Genomic DNA, 21,597 nt, shown 5'->3' with positions numbered 1-21,597 from the left:
ACACGTTCACACGTCCGCATACACACAGAAACACGCATTTACACGCACGTACACACGTTCCCACGTCCGCATACAAACACAAACACACACACACGCACGCACGCACGCACGCACACACGCACATACACGCAGTTACGTACACGTACACACACACACATACACCACACTGTATTGTGCTTCTCTGTCATAGGCAGGATCACGAAACATGCAGGTGTGTTTGAACAGTACTAAATTTAGTGCAGCAGAGGTAGATTCCAAACACAGTCTTCCTTTGTCGGCGGCGAGATTGTGTTTGCATGTACGCGTCACTGTTGATTCTGGAATGACTTTTTTCAAAGAGTAAGGAAATGGTCGGCTCAATACACAAGGATGTGTCAGAAAGTTAACACGATTTAGCTGCAAAAAGTTACATTCACATAGAAAGATTTTGTCATTACAAAGTTAAGAAAAGGGTATTTCGTTATTGTTTATTTCACCTTATTTCTGTAATGTCTATTTATTTATTTAAGTAATAATGTAGCTATCATGTTCTTATGTATGTATTTGTCTGTCTGTTATTTATTTGTTTATTCATTCTTCGTGCATGCATTTGTTTGTTGATTTTTGTGTCTTTCTTTGTTTCTTTCTTTTTATATTTAGTCAAGTTTTGACTAAATATTTTAACATCGAGGGGGAATCGAAACGAGGGTCGTGGTGTATGTGCGTGCGTGTGTGTGTGCGTGTGTGTGTGTGTGTGTGTCTGTGTGTGTGTGTAGAGCGATTCAGACTAAACTACTGGACCGATCTTTATGAAATTTGACATGAGAGTTCCTGGGTATGAAATCCCCGAACGTTTTTTTCATTTTTTTGATAAATGTCTTTGATGACGTCATATCCGGCTTTTCGTGAAAGTTGAGGCGGCACTGTCACGCCCTCATTTTTCAACCAAATTGGTTCAAATTTTGGTCAAGTAATCTTCGACGAAGCCCGGACTTCGGTATTGCATTTCAGCTTGGTGGCCTAAAAATTAATTAATGACTTTGGTCATTAAAAATCTGAAAATTGTAAAAAAAAATAAAAATTTATAAAACGATCTAAATTTACGTTTATCTTATTCTCCATCATTTGCTGATTCCAAAAACATATAAATATGTTATATTCGGATTAAAAACAAGCTCTGAAAATTAAATATATAAAAATTATTATCAAAATTAAATTGTCCAAATCAATTTAAAAACACTTTCATCTTATTCCTTGTCGGTTCCTGATTCCAAAAACATATAGATATGATATGTTTGGATTAAAAACACCCTCAGAAAGTTAAAACAAAGAGAGGTACAGAAAAGCGTGCTATCCTTCTTAGCGCAACTACTACCCCGCTCTTCTTGTCAATTTCACTGCCTTTGCCATGAGCGGTGGACTGACGATGCTACGAGTATACGGTCTTGCTGAAAAATGGCATTGCGTTCAGTTTCATTCTGTGAGTTCGACAGCTACTTGACTAAATATTGTATTTTCGCCTTACGCGACTTGTTTTAGTGTACTTTATCCAAAATCGTTTTGATTGTGTTACAGGTATACGGTAATCGCTTCACTTCATTGCACTACTGGCTGGGCCAACAAGCATCACAGGTAAGACCATATATATGCATGCGTGTTTACGTGAAGGCATGTGTGTGTGTGTGTGTGTGTGTGTGTGTGTGTGTGTGTGTGTGTGTCGGGGGGGGGGAGATGTCTGTCAGTCTACCTGCCGGTGTCCTAAGTGTGTAGCTGTATATTTTTATAACACTGTCAGACTGTGTGTGTGTGTGTGTGGGGGGGGGGTGCCTGTCTGTCTGTCTGTCTGTCTGTCTGTCTGTCTGTCGGTGTTCTCTGTCAATGTTTGGCTGTGTATTTCTATGTGTCTCTTTCTGTGATTAAGCTGAGTATGAAATTAATAAATCTAGCTGATGCATTTCTTGCAAAATTGTATCACCTTTGGGAAATAAGAGAATCTAAAATGCCTCATGACAAGCCGATATCTTGCTAAAGTTTATCCGTAGGACATCTGACACATCTGGTAATGATCGATTGAACTGGTCATACATCTTTTTCTTCTGTCTTGAATTGCTGATAACATAGCATGATGTCACGTTTTTCACGTGCAGAACGATGCCAAGACAGTGGAGAGATTCTTCAAAGATGTTGACGAAATGGTACACAGAGCGTCCGTGCTGTCCAGAGAGGTAACTTGTGCCGCCGAGTTCACTGTAAAGATTTCTTCTTTCTCGTGAAAACTATCATGTCAACCCCCACACATCTGAACAGGATTTTACACTTGAAAGAGCATCCTTCCACTTGGACACACACACACACACGCACACACACACACACACACACACACACACCCACCCACCCACACACACACACCCACACACACACACACACACACACACACACACACACGCGCACACGCACACACACGCACACACACACACGCACACGCACACGCACACACACACACACACACACACACACACCCACACCCACACACACACACACACTACAAAGAAACAAAGAAACAGACACAACTGGCTGTTTCCTGGGAATATGGGAATTTGTTGTTGAATTAATGTTGTAGATTGACATTGGTATTGGTTGCGTAATCAATTCAGCAAAACGAAATTGTTTAAATGATAACCCCACTTTGCACAAACGGCAGCCTTGCTGTACAATTATTCAAATGAAAGGATGCTCTTGTGCTTTGCAATTTGCAAGAAGCTTCACACGGTAAGGGAGGTAAATTAAATGTGAATATGGCCGTGGAACTTTCAAAGTGAAAACGAATTCAGCTAGTATGCGTATGTCCATTTTACATCTGTCTGCCTGTTCTCTGTCCACCTGGGGCGAAATGTCACCAGACAAATGTGGCAAAGTGGGGCGAAAATGGGGAGCAGTGACTCTGGGGCGATATGGCTTGGGGCGAAAGGGAAATGGGACGAAAGGGAAAGGGGGCGAAATGGATGGCTACCCCTATCATGTGTCCACCAACGCTTTTGGCCCTATATTTGAGAGCTTCCCTTCTAGTTAGAGCCTTACATTCTTAAGAATCAAGCATCTGTTTGTCATATGTCTCACATTCAGTTCCTGTTCTATCCCTTGGGCATTCGTGCCAGTCTATAGCTCCTGTCCTTGTGTGGTCGAATGTTTGCTGAGTCTGCCTTCCTACCAGTGTTGTGTACATTTCATTATTCATGGTACAAGTTCGTTTGAGGAGGGGGGGGGGGTTCCAACTGAAGGCAGGGGTCCAGGGGCCGCCCAGGTCCCGGTGGGGTGCAGGGGCAACGCCCCGCTGGGGGGTCTGGGGTGCAAAGCCTCCCAGAAGCCGAGAAAATTTTGCATTTGTGAGGTCATTTTTTGGTCTTTCCTTGCAACTGGGAATCAAAATTACACATTTTCAACAGTAACAAAATACTTCATATATTCATTTACCATAGTGGTTCAGTGGAATAATCCCAAAGACATATATGCCTAGTAAATAAGTCTGACAGGACTCTTTACTTTGAATATTACTATGATGATGGACTTATAACGGGGAGGGCAGGCCGTTGTCGACTTGATGTTGTTCATAATTTGAAATAGTTTTAGAAGACCAAATAAACTGAGGGAGTTGGGGGAAGAGCTTAAAAATTCCACTTTGTTTTTCTCTGAGAGGTACATTGGATGGCCAGGGGGGGGGGGGGTTTCCGGAACCCAGGAACCCCCCCCCCCCCCCAGATCCGGCCCTGTGGTAGTCGCAGGCATTAACGAGGAAAGTATAGAATAGCCATACAGTAATTATTGTTGGTAGCTGTACATCCTTTCGTTGTCTCCTTGTAAGCAATGGGTGCGGCCCAGCGAATGGTGTTTTTTTGGTGGCACTTAGTGTCAGTTACAGCTTTGTCTTTGGGACCAGTGTATCATACACAGTATTTCTTTCAGGTTCAAGGTCATGAATCAGACTCTTTTCTACGCAATTTCTCCAACGGTGTCATGTGAGTTTACATTTATCTTACATGTCGTAGCATGTCGCTTTCATCCTCAGTATAAACAGTCATAAAAGGTCCAGGCTAGATTTGCGCAATGTATAACATTTATTTATTTCCTTTCTTTGTAAAGAAAGCAACAACAACAACAAAGAGCAAAACACCAACAACCGCAAAAAATGCAATCTTCAAGCTTTGCAAGACAAAACACTTACTTAAATGATGAATGGACACTTGTTTTTAGGTGGACAAACAAAATACACAACAGACACTATCACAGACTGACATAAAGTCACAGACAGAAATAGTTGTAAATAAGACAACGCTGTACATAATTGTTCTCTTCGTTTTTTCGCACCAAACTTGCTTATATTGGTGTTCACATATTTATCAGCAAGATGTTTCCGTTCCTTCAGTTACGTCGAGGGAAAAGCAAAGATGACGGTGACGAGAGCAAGTAAATACGTCAAGCGGCTTTACGTCATCAAGGGGAGAAAATTCGCCCGAGCAGCATGCGTAAGTAGTTTTTCAAGTCATGACTATTTGTTTCGGATAAAGAAAACAAATAAATGACAAAAGTTTGGGTCTTCCAATACAGCTACAAAGCCAGGATTCTTACAGTGTGAACGCTGCGCAGTATCAAGTATACTGATCACAAGAATCGCACATCCTTAGTGTGTTCAATTTTTTTGTTTAGATCACTAGTGACTCGAGATCGCAGATTTGAAAAGAAAACAACTGTACCAGGTAGTTAATTTCTACCAACAACCATGTGGCTTCTTCTGTCATCTTCCACTGACCTTATTACACTATGGACCAAGTCATAGAATCTATCTGATGGGTATTTTTGATATGGAGGTCTTCTTTGTTTACCTGCTGCACAAAGAGGATTTACATTAAGAAGCAATTATCTATGAATAATTGACATTTGAAAAAACACCTCAGCTTCTGCACTACGATACTATATTGTAAACTGTCTAAGGACACTAAAAATCACCGAATCTGATATCTCATAACAATGAAGGAAAAAAGACAGTCCAACCAAATCACTTTTGTTTAAATTTCATTTTAATTTGTCATTCATTTCGTCATATAATTATTGCCTCGCTTGTGTCTTCTCCGGGGCGGGGACGTAGCTCAGTTGGTAGCGCGCTGGCTTTGTAGCCAGTTGGTCGCAATCAGCGTGGGTTCGATCCCCATGTCGGTGAGAGATTCATTTCTCGGAGTCAACTTTGTGCAGACTCTCTACGGTGTCCGAACACCCCCGTGTGCACACATGCGCTCGAAAAAGGTTCCACGTTCACAGCGAAAGTCTCAGGGCTTGGAAAACACGAAGACACGCATGCATCATCTCTCGTCTCCGATTATCATGATCGTATTTCGATACTTTGACGAGACAAACCCAATGCTGGTGTGTCGAAGAAGACGTGACAGTCACAGCGGGCTTGTTCGAATCAAAGTATCACACCAGATCTTCAGCGTATTACCAATATCTGTCCCAATATAGACCAGTTGGTCTAAGAGGACGTCAAACCCTAATAGTCAGTCTGTCTTCTCTGCAAGCGGCTGAACTTTTTGCCAGATAAGTCTTTTCTGTTTATTTAGTGTCTGTCTGTCTGTGCACTTAAAACACCGCTGGGTCGAAATATCAGTGAATGTAACGTATTGTGTTGTCAATAACAAACGTTCCAACAACTTACCTTTTTTTTTTTAATTCACTTTTTTTTTTTTACCTCACAGCGGGAGCCCCGAGAGGAGGAACTGGACAGCACGGGGGCAGCCCTACTGGACGGGTTCCCCAGGATGTATCTGTGGATTGGTGCTCACTGTGACCCCGTCAGTCGCCTCAAGGTCAGTCTCATTCTTTCTCGCGAGAACCGGAACGTTTTATTATTAACTCCTGCTTGTTGTAATCAATGTTAGTGCTTGCTCTTTCGTGTATTTTTTCTGATGTCATTGTGTTTCCCATTGCGCAAGGAGTACACCAGATTCAAATCAAAATAAGTATTTTTGCTGATTCGCCACAAAATCAGAGATCAATTTTTAAAGCCAATGGCTCACTCCAGTCCAATAGACGTTTGGCCAGCTTTGTAGAAGTTCAGGGCGTTTCTTGTTAAATCCTTTTGTCTCGCTGTCTGTTTTTCCCCGTGTAAACGTTTCTGTGTGTGTGTTGCTGTCACAGTAATTACAAGAGATGTTCTCTGTGTAGCGTTCTAAATAGGTAGGTTTGTTTCTCATCAACACACAGGCCAAACATAGTACAAGCTCTTTTTTTTACACACCCATGATGCTTTATGGTAGACACTGATTCTGGGTCATTTTTTCAGGCGATGGGCGTGGCCACAAAAATCAGAGACGGACAGCGAAAAGGGAAAGCCCACATCATAGTTGTTGGTAAGTAATAGTTAAACTTACGCTGTCAAATCTTACCATGAAACAAACAAACAAACAAACAAACAAACAAACAAACAAAAGTGATTCAATTGTGCTATCATGTTCTACAAAAAAAAAGATAGCAATCATGATCATTGCCGTCTTGAGGCAATGGGGACATGAGGATAGTTGCCCTGCATAGGGATTTCCTCAGTACCTCGAAGAAGTAGAAGAAGTCTCTGAATATATGGATGTAATCTGGATGTAGAGAAAACAGTGTAATCCTAGGTGCGAGGTCGCCTCAGTTTCGGGAATATAGCTGTCCTTGTCTGTTTCTAATATTGCAGAACATAGCGTTTATGTTTTTGACAAAAAATGGTTACCATTGACTGTTACAGAGGAGACCGACACACACAACCATTCTGCACTGCTGAAAAAGTTAAAGAACAACGACAGAAAAGAAAGGGAAGACACGAAGAAAGACACACCGAATCTGCCATCAGAAGAGGAGTCTACACCAGTGTTAAACCTGCACAGGTCAGTGATATAACATTAACAAGCAAGCCATTTAAAGATGGTGTTACACTGATGTGGGAAACATTACACAAATTTGGTCTGTTCTCAAAGGCGGTCCTTAATTGAGGCCGAAGTCGACTTCGCGAAGTCTGTTTTCCGAAAACTCAGTGCTAAAGCTTCGTGCGGTCAGCTTCGCGAACTATATTTCGCGTAGTCGACTTCGCCCAGTTAAGGACAGACTTTAGCAATTAACCGGTCACAAAAAGATAAAGAAGGAATTTGTTTTAGTGCAACATATAAAAACCCCACGGAAGAACTGGCAATCACAATAGCAATCACATTTTTTTCCCCAGTGTAATAACCTCATGATGTCTATAATTATGCAGTCGAAAAGAGGGTACTTGGCGCTTCTTGACTTCGACTATGTCCCGTCGGAATTCGGTTGAGGGGGACAACTGTGCCATTGTCTTTTTCTACCGGGCCGAACCATGCAAACATAAATCAAAATATCTTAAATATCAATAAGTTGGGAAGCAAGGTGTTCAAGCTTACAAGCCCACCTCTTATCTGTGTGTATGCTCCGTTTTCTGTCACTGCTGCTGTTGACAATTCATCAAAAATGCGGGTGCATTTGGAATTTGCTGTTAACATTGTTTGCCCACAGAGTGAGCGGGGACAGAGTGCTGTACGACATGCCTTTCGCTGCCACCTCACCACTACTGCAGCGTTTCCTGGTTACCGCGGTCAGTCACAGCTGCCTGCCGTCTCTGGCATCCTGGTTACTATCAGGCGGCACAATTTCACACTGAACTCTCGTTCTTGAGAACAATATTAATAGTGGCTTTGCTCGTCTGTCTTAACTATTAATGTCAAGTTAATGGAGGCTTCATCCTGGTCTGACAGCTTCTTTTTTTTTTAAACCTTGCAGGATAGGATTGTAGATTTACAATGTATTCATAGTTGTCGATTGTGTTTAGCATTAAAAGCAGTTTTTGTGGTGTTTTTTTTTAAACAGGAAAAAGATAGATGCGTGGCTATATGGGTTTTTGCTCTATGTGGTTGTTGAGGGCCTCTCATTTATCAATTCTTAAACGGGATTTATGTACACGAAGCTGAGGAACGTTAGAGTGTGCAAGGGTCTATCCGGCTGTCCGGTTACCCATAAAACGTTCATGATGTTTCATAGCTTAATCAGTGAGACTTTTAATGTTCACTTATATTATTATGTTGATTTTCTTCACTTTTCTTTTTAATATTCATTTATCTTTTGAAAATTAACATAATAGCTGAGAAAAATGTGGTTTTCTTCTTTTATTCAGGACAGTTATTTGTTAGACCAAGGTCCGACCTCCCCACTGTGTGTTTGGGTAGGAACCAAGGCCGACAACAGCGACCTTTCGCAGGCCGTGAGCAGAGGACAGGTATAGGCTCCCTTGTTCTACCAAAGCTACAAGTTTTGCTTTTGAAGACCTGTCATGATGCAGTGTTGTTGCCAGGCCTCGGTCTTCGGTCTCTGACACATTACTTTCTGATTTGACGCATTGGACCTAGCCTTGTCCGGTCGAGGGACCGATAGTTTTTACGTCAGTTTTGGTGGTCAACTGACCGATACATATTCGTACAAGGCGGACAAGGTCTGCAATGAATGGAATGGGAGTTGCAAAGTCGGAAAACAAACCCCGATCGAAATGCTCATGTTCGCTACGAGTGAAAATGCATTCGGTGCCGAGTCCGTGTTTGTCGTCATTAACACTCGAGGCTGCGTTTACGGAAATACCCAATCCAGCCGGTGTACCTATTTACCGAAAACGGCGCAAACAGCGGAAAGTTCATCAATATAATACTACGGCATGGTAATGCGAAGATTGGACCTATTGTTTTTTTTTAAGCCAGCACATTTGGACCTATTGTATTTTTTGTAGGGAGGTCCAAATGACCTATTGTCTTCTTAGGCTGGCAACAACACTGTGCATAGATGCTTTAGAACATCTTCGAGTTTGCTCTAATAGCAACTAGAATGAGTTTAAATTGAATTGAAATCAGAATTTCCTTTTATGGTTGCTAATCTCTGCATAAGTTATTATATTTGAGTTTAATTCCTGTTAATTCATTTCTTACTATTGTCACTGTCTTAAGTCTTCTTGTTCAGTGTTTATGCGACTGTCACTTTTCTTTATACATCCACGGTCTGTGTGTGAAATGTGACTGAGGGTCCCGGGGTTCTGGGCTCAAATCCCACACTTACGATGTCATTTCTATTGCTTAATACACTCCCTAACGCAATATAAATTGGGCTAACAGGCAAATATTACGTTTTCAATCTCGTAACAGATGAATTTTATGTGCTATAGACTAGTTGTGGATGGAATGCAGGGTTCGCCACATAACAACAATGAAATTAAAACAAAAGTTCTCTCTTGATATGCACTGATGATGTTTGATTTGCCTTTGTTCAGAGTTAACAATAAAATTGAAAACAATAGTTATCTCTTATTATACACTAATGATCGTTGATTTGCCTTTGTTCAGAGTTTACAATGAAATTAAAACTATTGTTCTCTCTTACTATGCACTAATGATCTTTGATTTGCCTTTGTGCAGAGTTTACAATGAAATTAAACAAATGTTATCTCTTACTATGCACTAATGACGTTTGATGTGCCTTTGTTTAGAGTTTACAATGATATTAAAACACTAGTTATCTCTTTGTATGCACTGATCTTTGATTTGTCTTTGTTCAGAGTTTTGCTGCACACAGAAGGTACCCTGCCTGGCTGCCTGTCTGTCGAATAACAGAGGGCAGCGAACCACCGTCGTTCAAAAAAGCCTTTCTCGAGTGGAGGGAGAGGGTGGTGGAGAAATCGCATCTCTCCAGGAGTTACAGTGTTGCCAACATCGGTATGGTCTTTCTACTTTGTGTTTTAGACATTCTAATGTGTTGTCGTTGCCTAGCATGGCATCTACTTCATGTACTTTAAAATGTGCAGTACGTCATTATCTTCTGAATAAAAACATTTGCAGCCATCGGAAAAAGATAAAGATCGCAGTTTTCTAATCGGAATATCTGTGTTTTATTTTTACATGGATTTCTTTTAACATCGGAATGACTTTAATGTTTCTGTATTTTCGAGCAACAACAGCTCAGCTGTTAGTGTGTTCGATAGTGATGTTTCAGTACAGTATTTGTGTTAATAAGTTCAGGAATAGTTCGTTGCGATGTTTTTTTTTATTTGTTCGGACGTTGCTTTGTTGATGTTGTTGTTTACTGCTTGTTACTTTGTTGTTGTTATTGTTGCTTGTGATGTTGGTGGGATTTTTTTGTGCAACATTTACTTGTCAATTGGCGTACATTATTGCTCTAGCTTCTTGGTGAATCACGTTACATAACTGATTTTATTGTGTGCCCAGGTCGAGCGCTCTTCTCTCGCTCTGACCCCCGGACTGTGGCCAAGACGTCGCCACTGATAGACAGCGACATGACTCTCAGCGTTGAAGGCGAAACTCAGGTGATCAATTCTTTTGTTTTTGCCATCCAGACCAACTCGCTTTTTTTATTGTTTTTATTTTTTATTTTTTATAGCACAGCTCCTTTAAAAATACGACTCTTCTCACGATCCACAATGTGTGGAATCCGTCCAGGCTGTTTCATGGGATACAAGCATCATTACACATTGAACAACGCCAACAGTCAACAGCCTGACTGCTTTCTGTGCAGATTAATCCAGCAAACAACAACAACAACAACGACAACAACAACAACAACAACAACTCCTCTCTCTCACTATCTTTATCTTTATCTCTCTGTCTGTATGTAATACTCAATGTTTCGTGCTTCTGTGCTGTTGTTTTGTTGTTGTTGTTGTTGTCGTTGTCGTTGTTGTTGTTGTTGTTGTTGTCATCTTTATCTCTCTGTCTGTATCAGTGTAATACTCCATTTTTCGTGCTTCTGTGCTGTTGTTGTTGTTGTTGTTGTTGTTTTTGTTGTTGTTGTTGTTGTTGTGTTGTTGTTGTTGTTGTTGTTGTTGGTGTTGTTGAAGATTTGGTTGGTGTTGTTCTTATTGTCGTTGTTTTGATTGGTTTGATTTATGAATTTACAATGTGGTCTGCCACTTTATTATTTTGTCTCTAAGAGCAGATTCATAAGTTTATCTTGTTGTGAGCACTCCTTTATTATGTTATACAATCCATGGCTTTGTAAACTTGTATTTGCATAAAATACTGTTTAAACCAACAACAACAACAACAACAACAACAACAACAACAACAACAACAACAACAACAACTCTCCAAAACATTAACTGTAACATTAAATGTGTTTCCATCTTTAGACGTTCCGAGTGGATGGAGACTCGTTGGAACCACACTTGGATCAGCCTGGGGTGTTCCTCAACTCGGACTGTTACGTCATCTGGCACCGTCCCGACATCCACTCAACCTCGCAGCCACTTCCGCCCAACATTTTCTTTTATTGGCTGGTGAGTTTGTAAAATTTACTTTTTTTTTTTATTTTATTTTTTTACAAAATGTTCATTTTCTGATTGAAACATTGCAAAAAGAAAAAGAAACAACTCATTAAATCATATTTTTACACGTATAATGATTATAATGAACATATCTTTGTGTTCTGGCGGTAGTGGTCATTCTTTAGTTACAAACATTGACGTTATCAACGATGTGTAAATGGAGAACAAACCTCTCAGCCATAACATAGCCCAATTCACTCCTTTTGCACAACCCAAACAGCTTTTACACAGGAGGAGGAGAAGTTTTTTTACCTTCAGCTTACATGGTCTGAGTATTAGTAGATCTCCATTGCCGATGTATAGGCACAGTCACTTATAAATCATCATTTGATTACCCTTAACTAGACGGTAAGATACGAAGACACTGAGTGTTATGTGTGAATGGTTTCAGGGCAGCAGAAGCGAAGAAAGCGCGCGATCTCATTGTCTCCGGTTGTGTCTAACAATGGCCTGTGCTCTGGAAGATGCTGCCGTGGTAAGTACTGGTATGATTCCAACAAATGTTTACAAACCAAGCAAGGACTCACAACGTGAAGAAAAAAAAACGTGAAGAAAAAAATGCGTTAAGCACTAAAAAAGAAAAAAAAGATCCTGCTACGTCATAGTCAATCCGAAAGGGGAAATAACCATGTTTTGCCATTGCTTTTAATATTCTTTTTGTGTGTTCAGTCTTTGATGATAATTTCACACACCGTTTCTCTCGACAGATTCGCGTCCTGGATGATAAAGAACCGCAGAGTTTGCTGTCCATCTTCCACAACAGTATGGTCGTGGTAAGTATCATACATAATCGTGTCTATAATTGTCAGATTAAAAAGAGCTCAGTGGCTGGTAGCTTTGTCTGTGGGGGCTTAATAGACAATGTCCGGAAATAACTGCTTTTTATGGGTTGTGAGTTGCCTACCCCAAAACAAAGCAACTCTTATACAACCCATACAATCTCGACAGAATTATTTCCGGAATTGGTCGATTGTCAGTTTCGGTCCTGTTCTCCAGCATTGGTCAGTTTGTCCTTCGGTAGAGTAGTTGGTCAATCGATTGACTAATTTGTTTGTTTGTTTGTTTTTGCTTAACGCCCAGCCGACCACGAAGGGCCATATCAGGGCGGTGCTGCTTCGACATAATACGTGCGCCACACACAAGACAGAAATCGCAGCACAGGCTTCATGTCTCACCCAGTCACATTATTCTGACACCGGACCAACCAGTCTAGCACTAACCCCATAATGCCAGACGCCAGGCGGAGCAGCCACTAGATTGCCAATTTTAAAGTCTTAGGTATGACCCGGCCGGGGTTCGAACCCACGACCTCCCGATCACGGGGCGGACGCCTTACCACTAGGCCAACCGTGCCGGTAGATTGACTAATATAATAGGGGCTTACCAGACGGCGTTTACGTCGTTTGACCGATCAGCTCCTACATGATCTTAAAATGGTATTGGTTGGTAGCGTTTCAAATACAATAAACTATAAATCTGATTACAGAACTAATATCGTTAGTTAAGTATATGCATTCAGTTCTGTTTATATTTATCCAGCGAACGACAAGAAGAAGTTTATATTTATCCGAAATTTCACGATAACGACGGGTATTTTTTGTGTCTATTCTGTGATACTTTCTTTTTCTCCAGAATTGTATAAGTTTACCTCAAATCGGTAAGGTTTTATTTTGTTTTTATGTGGGACATTGCTTTTTTTGTGAATAACTTCACATGTCTGATGTATTTTCCAGTAACCAATCCTGAAAGCTGCGAGGTTGTATGAATACACATTCTTCTTCTGCTATTGTAAAATGAAGTTATTTGGTGCGTGTTGCAGTATGACGAAGACGTCCTGTCCACGGGCACAGAGGCAACCATGTATTGTGTCAAGGAATGTGCGCAGGGTAGCATGCGTGTGCAGCAGGTAGGAGACACTCAGCCTTCTTATGAATACCAGGCAGCGCTGAAAGTCCACAAAATGGGGCACTAGCCTTTGGCTAGTGCTTCTCATAATTTACTAGCCAGAGAGCAAATTTTAGTCTTTTTTCTCGCCAAACCAACCATTTGTTTCAGCAACTTTACTCGCATTTGGCGAGTGGATTAACATTTCTACTCGCCATTTACATGTTTTTACTCGCCACTTTCAGGCCTGCACTGTAGCTTTGTGTGTGAAATAATAACAAGATAACAATGAAAATGTACTCACAAGAAACATGGACAATAAAAAACCCGAATATGAATAGATGAAAACAATCGTCCAAACCGGTCTGTATTCGGTTTTTATATTTAGTCAAGTTTTGACTAAATATTTTAACGTAGAGGGGGGAATCGAGACGAGGGTCGTGGTGTATGTGTGCGTGTGTGTGTGTGTGTGTGTCTGTCTGTCTGTCTGTGTGTGTGTGTAGAGCGATTCAGACTAAACTACTGGACCGATCTTTATGAAATTTGACATGAGAGTTCCTGGGTATGAAATCCCCATACGTTTTTTTCATTTTTTCAATAAATGTCTTTGATGACGTCATATCCGGCTTTTCGTGAAAGGTGAGTCGGCACTGTCACGCTCTCATTTTTCAACCAAATTGGTTGAAATTTTGGTCAAGTAATCTTCGACAAAGGCCGGGGTTTGGTATTGCATTTCAGCTTGGTGGCTTAAAAACTAATGAGTGAGTTTGGTCATTAAAAATCTGAAAATTGTAAAAAAAAAAAATTTTTTATAAAACGATCCAAATTTACGTACATCTTATTCTTTATCATTTTCTGATTCCAAAAATATATAAATATGTTATATTTGGATTAAAAACAAGCTCTGAAAATTAAAAATATAAAAATTATTATCAAAATTAAATTGTCCAAATCAATTTAAAAACACTTTCATCTTATTCCTTGTCGGTTCCTGATTCCAAAAACATATAGATATGATATGTTTGGATTAAAAACACGCTCAGAAAGTTAAAACAAAGAGAGGTACAGAAAAGCGTGCTATCCTTCTTAGCGCAACTACTACCCCGCTCTTCTTGTCAATTTCACTGCCTTTGCCATGAGCGGTGGACTGACGATGCGGTCTTGCTGCGTTGCATTGCGCTCAGTTTCATTCTGTGAGTTCGACAGCTACTTGACTAAATGTTGTATTTTCGCCTTACGCGACTTGTTGTTTATTGTCCATGTTTCTGGTGATTACATTTTCATTGTTATCTTTTTCTTGTTCTTCTCCCCTGCTGTCGCTTGTTCTTATTGTGAAATAGTAGTTGGAACTTTGAAATATCTGAAACAAACCCTAAACAATAAACGTCTAACCTTTCGAAATGAAGGCTCGAAAACAAGAAAGGGATGGATGCTAAAATACAATGTAACAACACCGGACCATATCGTCGCCTTTTAACGTTGCTTGGAAGTGAACACACACAAAAGAAGAAGAAAAAAAGAAACACAAACATAAGAACAATATAGTAACGTGAAGATGAAATATGAAATATTAGCTTTAGTAGTGGTTTCATTCCTTTTTGTAAGATAATAATAATAATAATAATAATAAATAACTTTTCTATAGCGCGAGTCCCATCAATTGGCTCCAGGCGCTTTACAAATTCATTATAGAATAAACTAGCACAAATCAACAAGCAAACAAAGCATACATTTAACTGAGACATAACACCAAGAACCCAAGCACTAAGCAAAAACTTAGCGTACAATGTTAAAAGTACACACACACGCACACACACGCACACACACACGCACGCACACACACACACACGCGCACACACACAAAGATACCATTGACAAATAGACCATAAAGCACATACAGGGTAGAGAGTTCCAAAACAGAATAGAGTTGTGGAGAGTCTACTCAGGCTAAGCAAAGGCTTTACGAAACAGGTATGTTTTGAGTTGTGTTTTGAAGGAGGAAAGGCTGCTGGAGTCACGGATAGAACTTGGAAGCGAGTTCCAGACGGTCGGAATCTGGTACCTAAAGGTTCTTTCACCAAAGGTCTTGGTCCTGGTTTTGGGGATGCGAAGGAGTTTTTCAGAGGAGGATCTGAGAGAACGGGATGGCTCGTAGATACTGAGGGAATGGGACAAATAGGGGGGAAGTGTTTTCTCAAAACAGCGGTACCCTAACAGAGCCAGCTTGTACTCGATTCTATACTTCATAGGAAGCCAGTGAAGGGTGGTAAGTAGGGGAGTGACATGGTCTTTCTTAGACTTCTGCAGAATGAGCCTTGCAGCACTGTTCTGGACTTCGACGCTACATTTTCATTTCTCATCTTGTTTGCATTCTAAAACTGTACTGCATAAAAATTTATATTTGCAATTCGACTACTCTGCCAGGGAGAGTAATTACAGTTTGCTTTCATCATTGCAGGTACCTGCCAAATCTTCTTATCTCAATTCCTCAGCTGCCATCATCCTCCTTACGCCTGCGCGCTGTGTTTTGTGGTTTGGAGAGGTGAGATTTCATTCAGAAATTGTGTTTTAACGCAAAATAGCGAAACACAAAAACTCTAGACTCACTATGACAGGTAACTAAGAATTCCATGCCTTCATCAAATAACAAACAACAGATTTCCTTCATTTAAAAAAAAAAATTATTATTATTATTATTGGTTTTTTAAAAAAAAAAAAATTTGGGGGGGAGGGGGCTATGATATGAGATTGGTAGATATTCACAGAATTATTTATTAAAAGTGTTTAATGTTGGTGTAGCGGACGGGAGGATCGGAGCGAGAATTCTCCAAGACGATGCTGGGTTTCCTGGACTCGACACGCATGTACCAGTACCACGTGGTCATTGAGGGCAAGGAACCCGACCACATCTGGGACGTGCTGGGCCCCAAGGCGCACTACGAAAAGACCTTCCCGCAGCCCGTGAGTGTGCATGTCCCACAACCCGTTTGCGTTCTTTTCCTAAATTATGCGGCATTTATGTAGACCTAGCAACGTTTGTGTATTCCCTTTCCAAAGCTTGTGTTCATGTTCTGCAATTTGTTTGTATTCCTATCCCAAAGCGTGTAGTATTTATGCCACGACTTGTTTGTAATTCTTTCCTAAAATTGCTTGTATTCATGTCCCACAACTTTGTGTATATTCCTTTCCCAAACTATTCATGTCCCACAACCTCTCTCTTTACCTATTTTTACGGAAGTATGTTTGCCCGTGCGTGCGCGCATATATCATATATCATTTGTGCTTCCGAGATTAAGTTTTGTCAAGAAAAGTCTCGCGAGTGGTCGCTGTGGCAAGACACGAACACATTTGCTGTGACAAAAGTTCAACATTTTCAGCAACAACAGCCACTAAGATGTCAGTTTTAGGCCTACCTCCTGGAAGGTGACAGGCGAAGGCGACAAACCTGTCGTCGTGCTTCGCTTCAACTCCGCAGAGCAACAAGATGGCGAGTCGACATTACCAGTGGGCGCGTGGAGACGCAAACCCCCGTCACAGATACGCCGCGACAAGAAAAGGGCAGAAGACAGGCGTGCTGCTTCACGGACTAACGAAACAAGAACTAAAACATTGTGACACAGTGCTCCACAGAAACAAACAAAAGACAAGAACAAGAAAATAAGGCAAGTGATAACATTGTTGACAGTAGGCATACTTCATCATGCGGTCTATTTTTAGCCACCCCTGAGTTCATGCCTCCGTCACAACATGACAGTCCACATTCCTGTGTTGACACGCCACGCTCTGCACGTGAGACAGACCCACCGCCTGCCACTGACACAAGGCGCAGTGGAGAGGAACATGTAAACAATAAAGACGACACCATGTGTTTGGGCGCAAGTGGTTGGCAGACCAAAGACTGTTCGCATGATAGTGCGGTAAATCAGACAGACGACAACAGCGAGAGTCTGGCACACATGGAAAAGATAACGTCTGAAAGAAGTATTGACATCAGACACATCAAGCTGCTGGTTAGTGAACTGAAGGCCGCCGTAAACAAAGACTTCTCCGCGATAGAAGAAGAAATGAATCTTTTGATACTGTTGTACTTGAAAAACATATTGGCACTCAGAGTTTGTACTGCAAACGTGATGATGTTGTGCTCATGTATGATTTCAACACAGATCGTAAACGCTGGTTCGTCGACCAGTCAGACAGCATGACCAAGCTTCAGAAACATGCCATGTCGTGTCTTCGGACATTGCCCCCGATCAGCAAAGATCGGAACGCTGAGTTGTACAAAGAAGAACTGGAAGAAGATCTGAGAATAGTGTCTCGAGTAGTCCGCTTTTACTTAGGATGAACAGTTTCAAACACCGTGGTGGGTGTTTTTTTCATTCTTGGACTGTCTAATGCTGAAAAGGGCCGTCACGCACGTTTTATTGACTTACAATATCTGTCACCACACGGAAGAACACAACAGACTGAAGGACTGATCAAATCATGATGTTATGATGCATGGTATTGGTGTGCAGTGCGAGTCAAGGTAGGCCTATCCCTGACTCTGACAAATGCAGTGGACTCTCTATCGGACTTCCAGTAGCGAGAACTTTGCGCGATCGTGCATGCTTCGGTATATAGAAAGCTTTGTCGTACTTCGACATCCCAACCCCACAACACCCTTTCACTATAAACATGTGTTTTCGTGAATAAAACATTCTGAACCTCTCTCTCTCTCTCTCTCTCTCTCTCTCTCTCTCTCTCTCTCTCTCTCTCTCTCTCTCTCTCTCTCTCTCTCTCTCTCTCGCTCTCTCTCTCTCTCTCTCTCTCTCTCTCTCTCTCTCTCTCTCTCTCTCTCTCTCTCTCTCTCTCTCTCTCTCTCTCTCTGGATGCGTCAGCATGACAATCTTGTATGCCGCGTATGGTAAGTGAATTCTAAGCCAGTCCTCACTTCCATATTGACCCACAACCTCATCATGCACACGCGAAATAACTCTACCGACTCTATGAATGAAAGTCATTCCCTGCAATTCAAGAGAGATGTAATACGTGCCAGGGACTATATACTCAATCGCATCACGGCAGACAAAGAAAATAACTGTCAGCTGATGTCGGCGAAATGGAACTCTGTCTGTATCAGTCTTTCCTGGGATTAGATCTGGTTGCCATAGAAACCAACCCTGGCCAAATGTGGAGTCTAGAACCGCCAAGTAATTCAAGTAAAAGGACGACATCACTCATCGTGACGTAGTCGCGGTGTCATTCATAGAAAACGCGTAGGTCTGTCGTAATCCTGGCAAAGTGAGGCTATAAGGGGGCCTGGCTCACACACAGTATGGAGAAAAGCGTAGAACGGAGAAAGTGAACGAGTTACGTTCTTCACCTTCCCTCTCCCACGTATTCTCCGGTAGTTCTCCGTTTGGGGATTCCCCTACGATATGACGTAGGTTCTCCAATCGCGCTGCATTGTGGGATGTCGCTTGCCAAGAGATAAAATGGCGACCTTCTGTTCAACGGACCGAATGCGAAGGATTATGATAGTTGCGGTGGCAGCAGCTGCCACTGTAATTATCTTGGAAGAGGAGGAGGAAGAAGAAGAACAGGAGGAGGCACAGCGACTATGGGTACGGCCGTGGATAGAGAGGCGAAGGCGGCGAGCTTGTGGGGGCATTTGCACAGAGATATCTTTGTGAGCATATGCTTGTTTGCTGCAAGAAATTAGCTCACAGGATCCGAAGGCTTGCAGGGATGTATTGCGGATGACGGTTGCTAATTCTAACGAATTAATTGCTGCACCTAGTAGATCGATGACGGAGTGGATACGATGGTTGACGGTATGGAACTTGCCAGTATTGGTGTTAACCGGTAATTATCAATATTTTACCGGTTGAAATGAGAAAATACCGGAAAATAATTGGCTGCCGGTTTAACCTACCGGTTGATTTTCCTGTACAACGCTCTGTCCCTGCTATTTATGTTTACTGGATGAAAAACATGATTGCAGGCTATTCATTCGCTTTCATCACTCTTTATTTATCCACGAATCTAGGATAACTGTTATTGGTATCTCCGCCATTCTTTCTTTCTTTTTCTGACAGTGCCAATATTGACGAACTCACGCTGACAGCGGCCAACTGGATACAAATCCAGCGCGCTACCGACTGAGCTACATCCCCGCCCCTGGATGAAACTTTAAGCGAGGCGACATGAAACTTGAAGAGTAGCAACAGAAACGCTGAAACTGAAAGAGAGACAATTAAAATTAATGTGAAACATCTGTATAAATGGTGAAGTGAAACTAACCAGCTAGTTTAAGTAAGTTTTCGAATGGAGATAAAGAGGCCAAATGAACCGTACACATGCCAAATGCAGAGCAGATTATATTAACACATACCGTATTAGGAGCCCTTCCCCTATACCCGCTTCAGGGGCTGGTGGCGGAGGGGAGGGGATGGGAGTTGGGGGTGGACGGAGCAATAAAACTGGATTAGCTCAAAGGCCAAAGGCAGACACTATTTACCATCTTCAACGCTTTAGTGTGGGTACCAAATGGTGTGTATAGGCCAACACGGGTCGATCGGGCGAACCTGTTGCTCTCTGCCATTGACTGTCATATCTCCGGAGCAAGGCTAAACGCTCGGTCGTTCGTTTCCTTGCGATTTTGTGTCCCCCATTGGTAAAGGTCATATGGTGAAGTCAGAAGGTATATTGACTGTCTGCAACATCTTCTACTAGTGGTCTGGTTGTATGTGAAGCAATCAACCTGTCGTGTGTGTGTGTGGGGGGGGGGGACGTTGGGGCGTACTTGTGCGAGTGAGTGAGTGCCTGCCTGTCTGTCTGTCTGTCTGTCTGCCTGTCTGTCTGTCTGTCTGTTTGTCCGTGTCTGTATTTCTTTGTGAGCCGTGGGCGAAAAAAGGAAACCAACAACATGTGCTCTACGCCGAATCTCACATAAAAGAACAAGTCGCGTAAGGCAAAATTACTACATTTAGTCCAGCTGTGGAACTCACAGAATGAAACTGAACGCACTGCATTTTTTCACAATGACCGTAGTCCGCCGCTTGTGCATAACGGAGTGAAACTGACGAGCCTGTTCAGCGCGGTAGTGGTTTCGCTGTGCTGCTTAACACACTTTTCTGTACCTCTCTTCGTTTTAACTTTGTGAGCGTGTTTTTAATCCAAACATATCATATCTATATGTTTTTGGAATCAGGAACCGACAAGGAATAAGATGAAATTGTTTTTAAATCGATTTCGGAAATTTAATTTTGATCATAATTTTTATATTTTTAATTTTCAGAGCTTGTTTTTAATCCAAATATAACATATTTATATGTTTTTGGAATCAGGAAATGATGTAGGATAAGATGAACGTAAATGTGGATCGTTTTATATTAAAACAAATTTTATTACAATTTTCAGATTTTTAATGACCAAAGTCATTAATTATTTTTTAAGCCACCAAGCTGAAATGCAATACCGAAGTACTCTGGCCTTCGTCGAAGATTGTTTTACAAAATGTTCAATCAATTTGATTGAAAAATGAGGGTGTGACAGTGCCGCCTCAACTTTTACCAAAAGCCGGATATGACGTCATCAAACGTATTTATCGAAAACAAGAAAAAAACGTCCGGGGATATCATTCCCAGGAACTCTCCTGTCAAATTTCAAAAAGATCGGTCCAGTAGTTTGATCTGAATCGCTCTACACACACACACGCACAGACAGACACACACACACACACACACACACACACACACACACACACACACACACACACACACACACACACACACACACACACACACATACACCACGACCCTCGTCTCGATTCCCCCTCTATGTTAAAACATTTAGTCAAAACTTGACTGAATGTAAAAAGAAATCCGATGCGAACCTCCTGTCGACCTGGAAACCTTTTTAATTACAGCCAGCGGCAAGTGGTCCCAAAACAGTCATGTCCCAACCCTTCAGACCTAGCTCGGTGACAGGCAAATTCCAATCTCTCTCATTTCTCATCTTGAAGGAAGACTCGTTGTCCCTTGAGGTGAAATCAGTCTGGGAATCGACAGGGAATGCTATGATGAGCGAGTATGAATCTCTCTCTCTGTGGTTGAATCATAGCCATTTTACGCACCGATGTGACGTCCCGTTCCGTCCCCCTCCTAGAACGTCCCCCAGGGAACCTTTCGGGGTTAAACGCAAATCTCTGAATCAGGAATATTAACATCCAGAATCATAGTGAGGAATTGTTGTTGTTGTTGTTGTTGTTGTTGTTGTTGTTGTTGTTGTTGTTGTTGTTGTTGTAGTTGACTAAATGTGAATGACTGTGACTTTGC

General features: G+C 41.6%; 1 protein-coding gene across 1 annotated transcript in view; it reads left to right on the top strand.

The window, feature by feature from the left end:
* Positions 1 to 21,597, top strand: part of LOC138983244 (advillin-like) — a gene marked incomplete in the record, with an annotated part of 60,600 nt that overhangs the window by 22,225 nt on the left and 16,778 nt on the right. Inside the window, 17 exon segments of the mRNA XM_070356673.1 lie at positions 1,555 to 1,611; positions 2,127 to 2,204; positions 3,940 to 3,992; positions 4,400 to 4,499; positions 5,724 to 5,834; positions 6,311 to 6,377; positions 6,755 to 6,893; positions 7,537 to 7,615; positions 8,192 to 8,293; positions 9,614 to 9,770; positions 10,281 to 10,378; positions 11,201 to 11,347; positions 11,787 to 11,870; positions 12,103 to 12,168; positions 13,215 to 13,301; positions 15,738 to 15,821; positions 16,079 to 16,240. Of these exon segments, the coding sequence (XP_070212774.1) occupies positions 1,555 to 1,611; positions 2,127 to 2,204; positions 3,940 to 3,992; positions 4,400 to 4,499; positions 5,724 to 5,834; positions 6,311 to 6,377; positions 6,755 to 6,893; positions 7,537 to 7,615; positions 8,192 to 8,293; positions 9,614 to 9,770; positions 10,281 to 10,378; positions 11,201 to 11,347; positions 11,787 to 11,870; positions 12,103 to 12,168; positions 13,215 to 13,301; positions 15,738 to 15,821; positions 16,079 to 16,240 (1,671 nt within the window).

Source organism: Littorina saxatilis, linkage group LG1 (assembly GCF_037325665.1).
Source record: "Littorina saxatilis isolate snail1 linkage group LG1, US_GU_Lsax_2.0, whole genome shotgun sequence".
NCBI lineage: Eukaryota > Metazoa > Mollusca > Gastropoda > Littorinimorpha > Littorinidae > Littorina > Littorina saxatilis.
The sequence above is the reverse complement of the archived record's forward strand: the minus strand, read 5'-3'. Positions and strand labels throughout refer to the sequence as shown.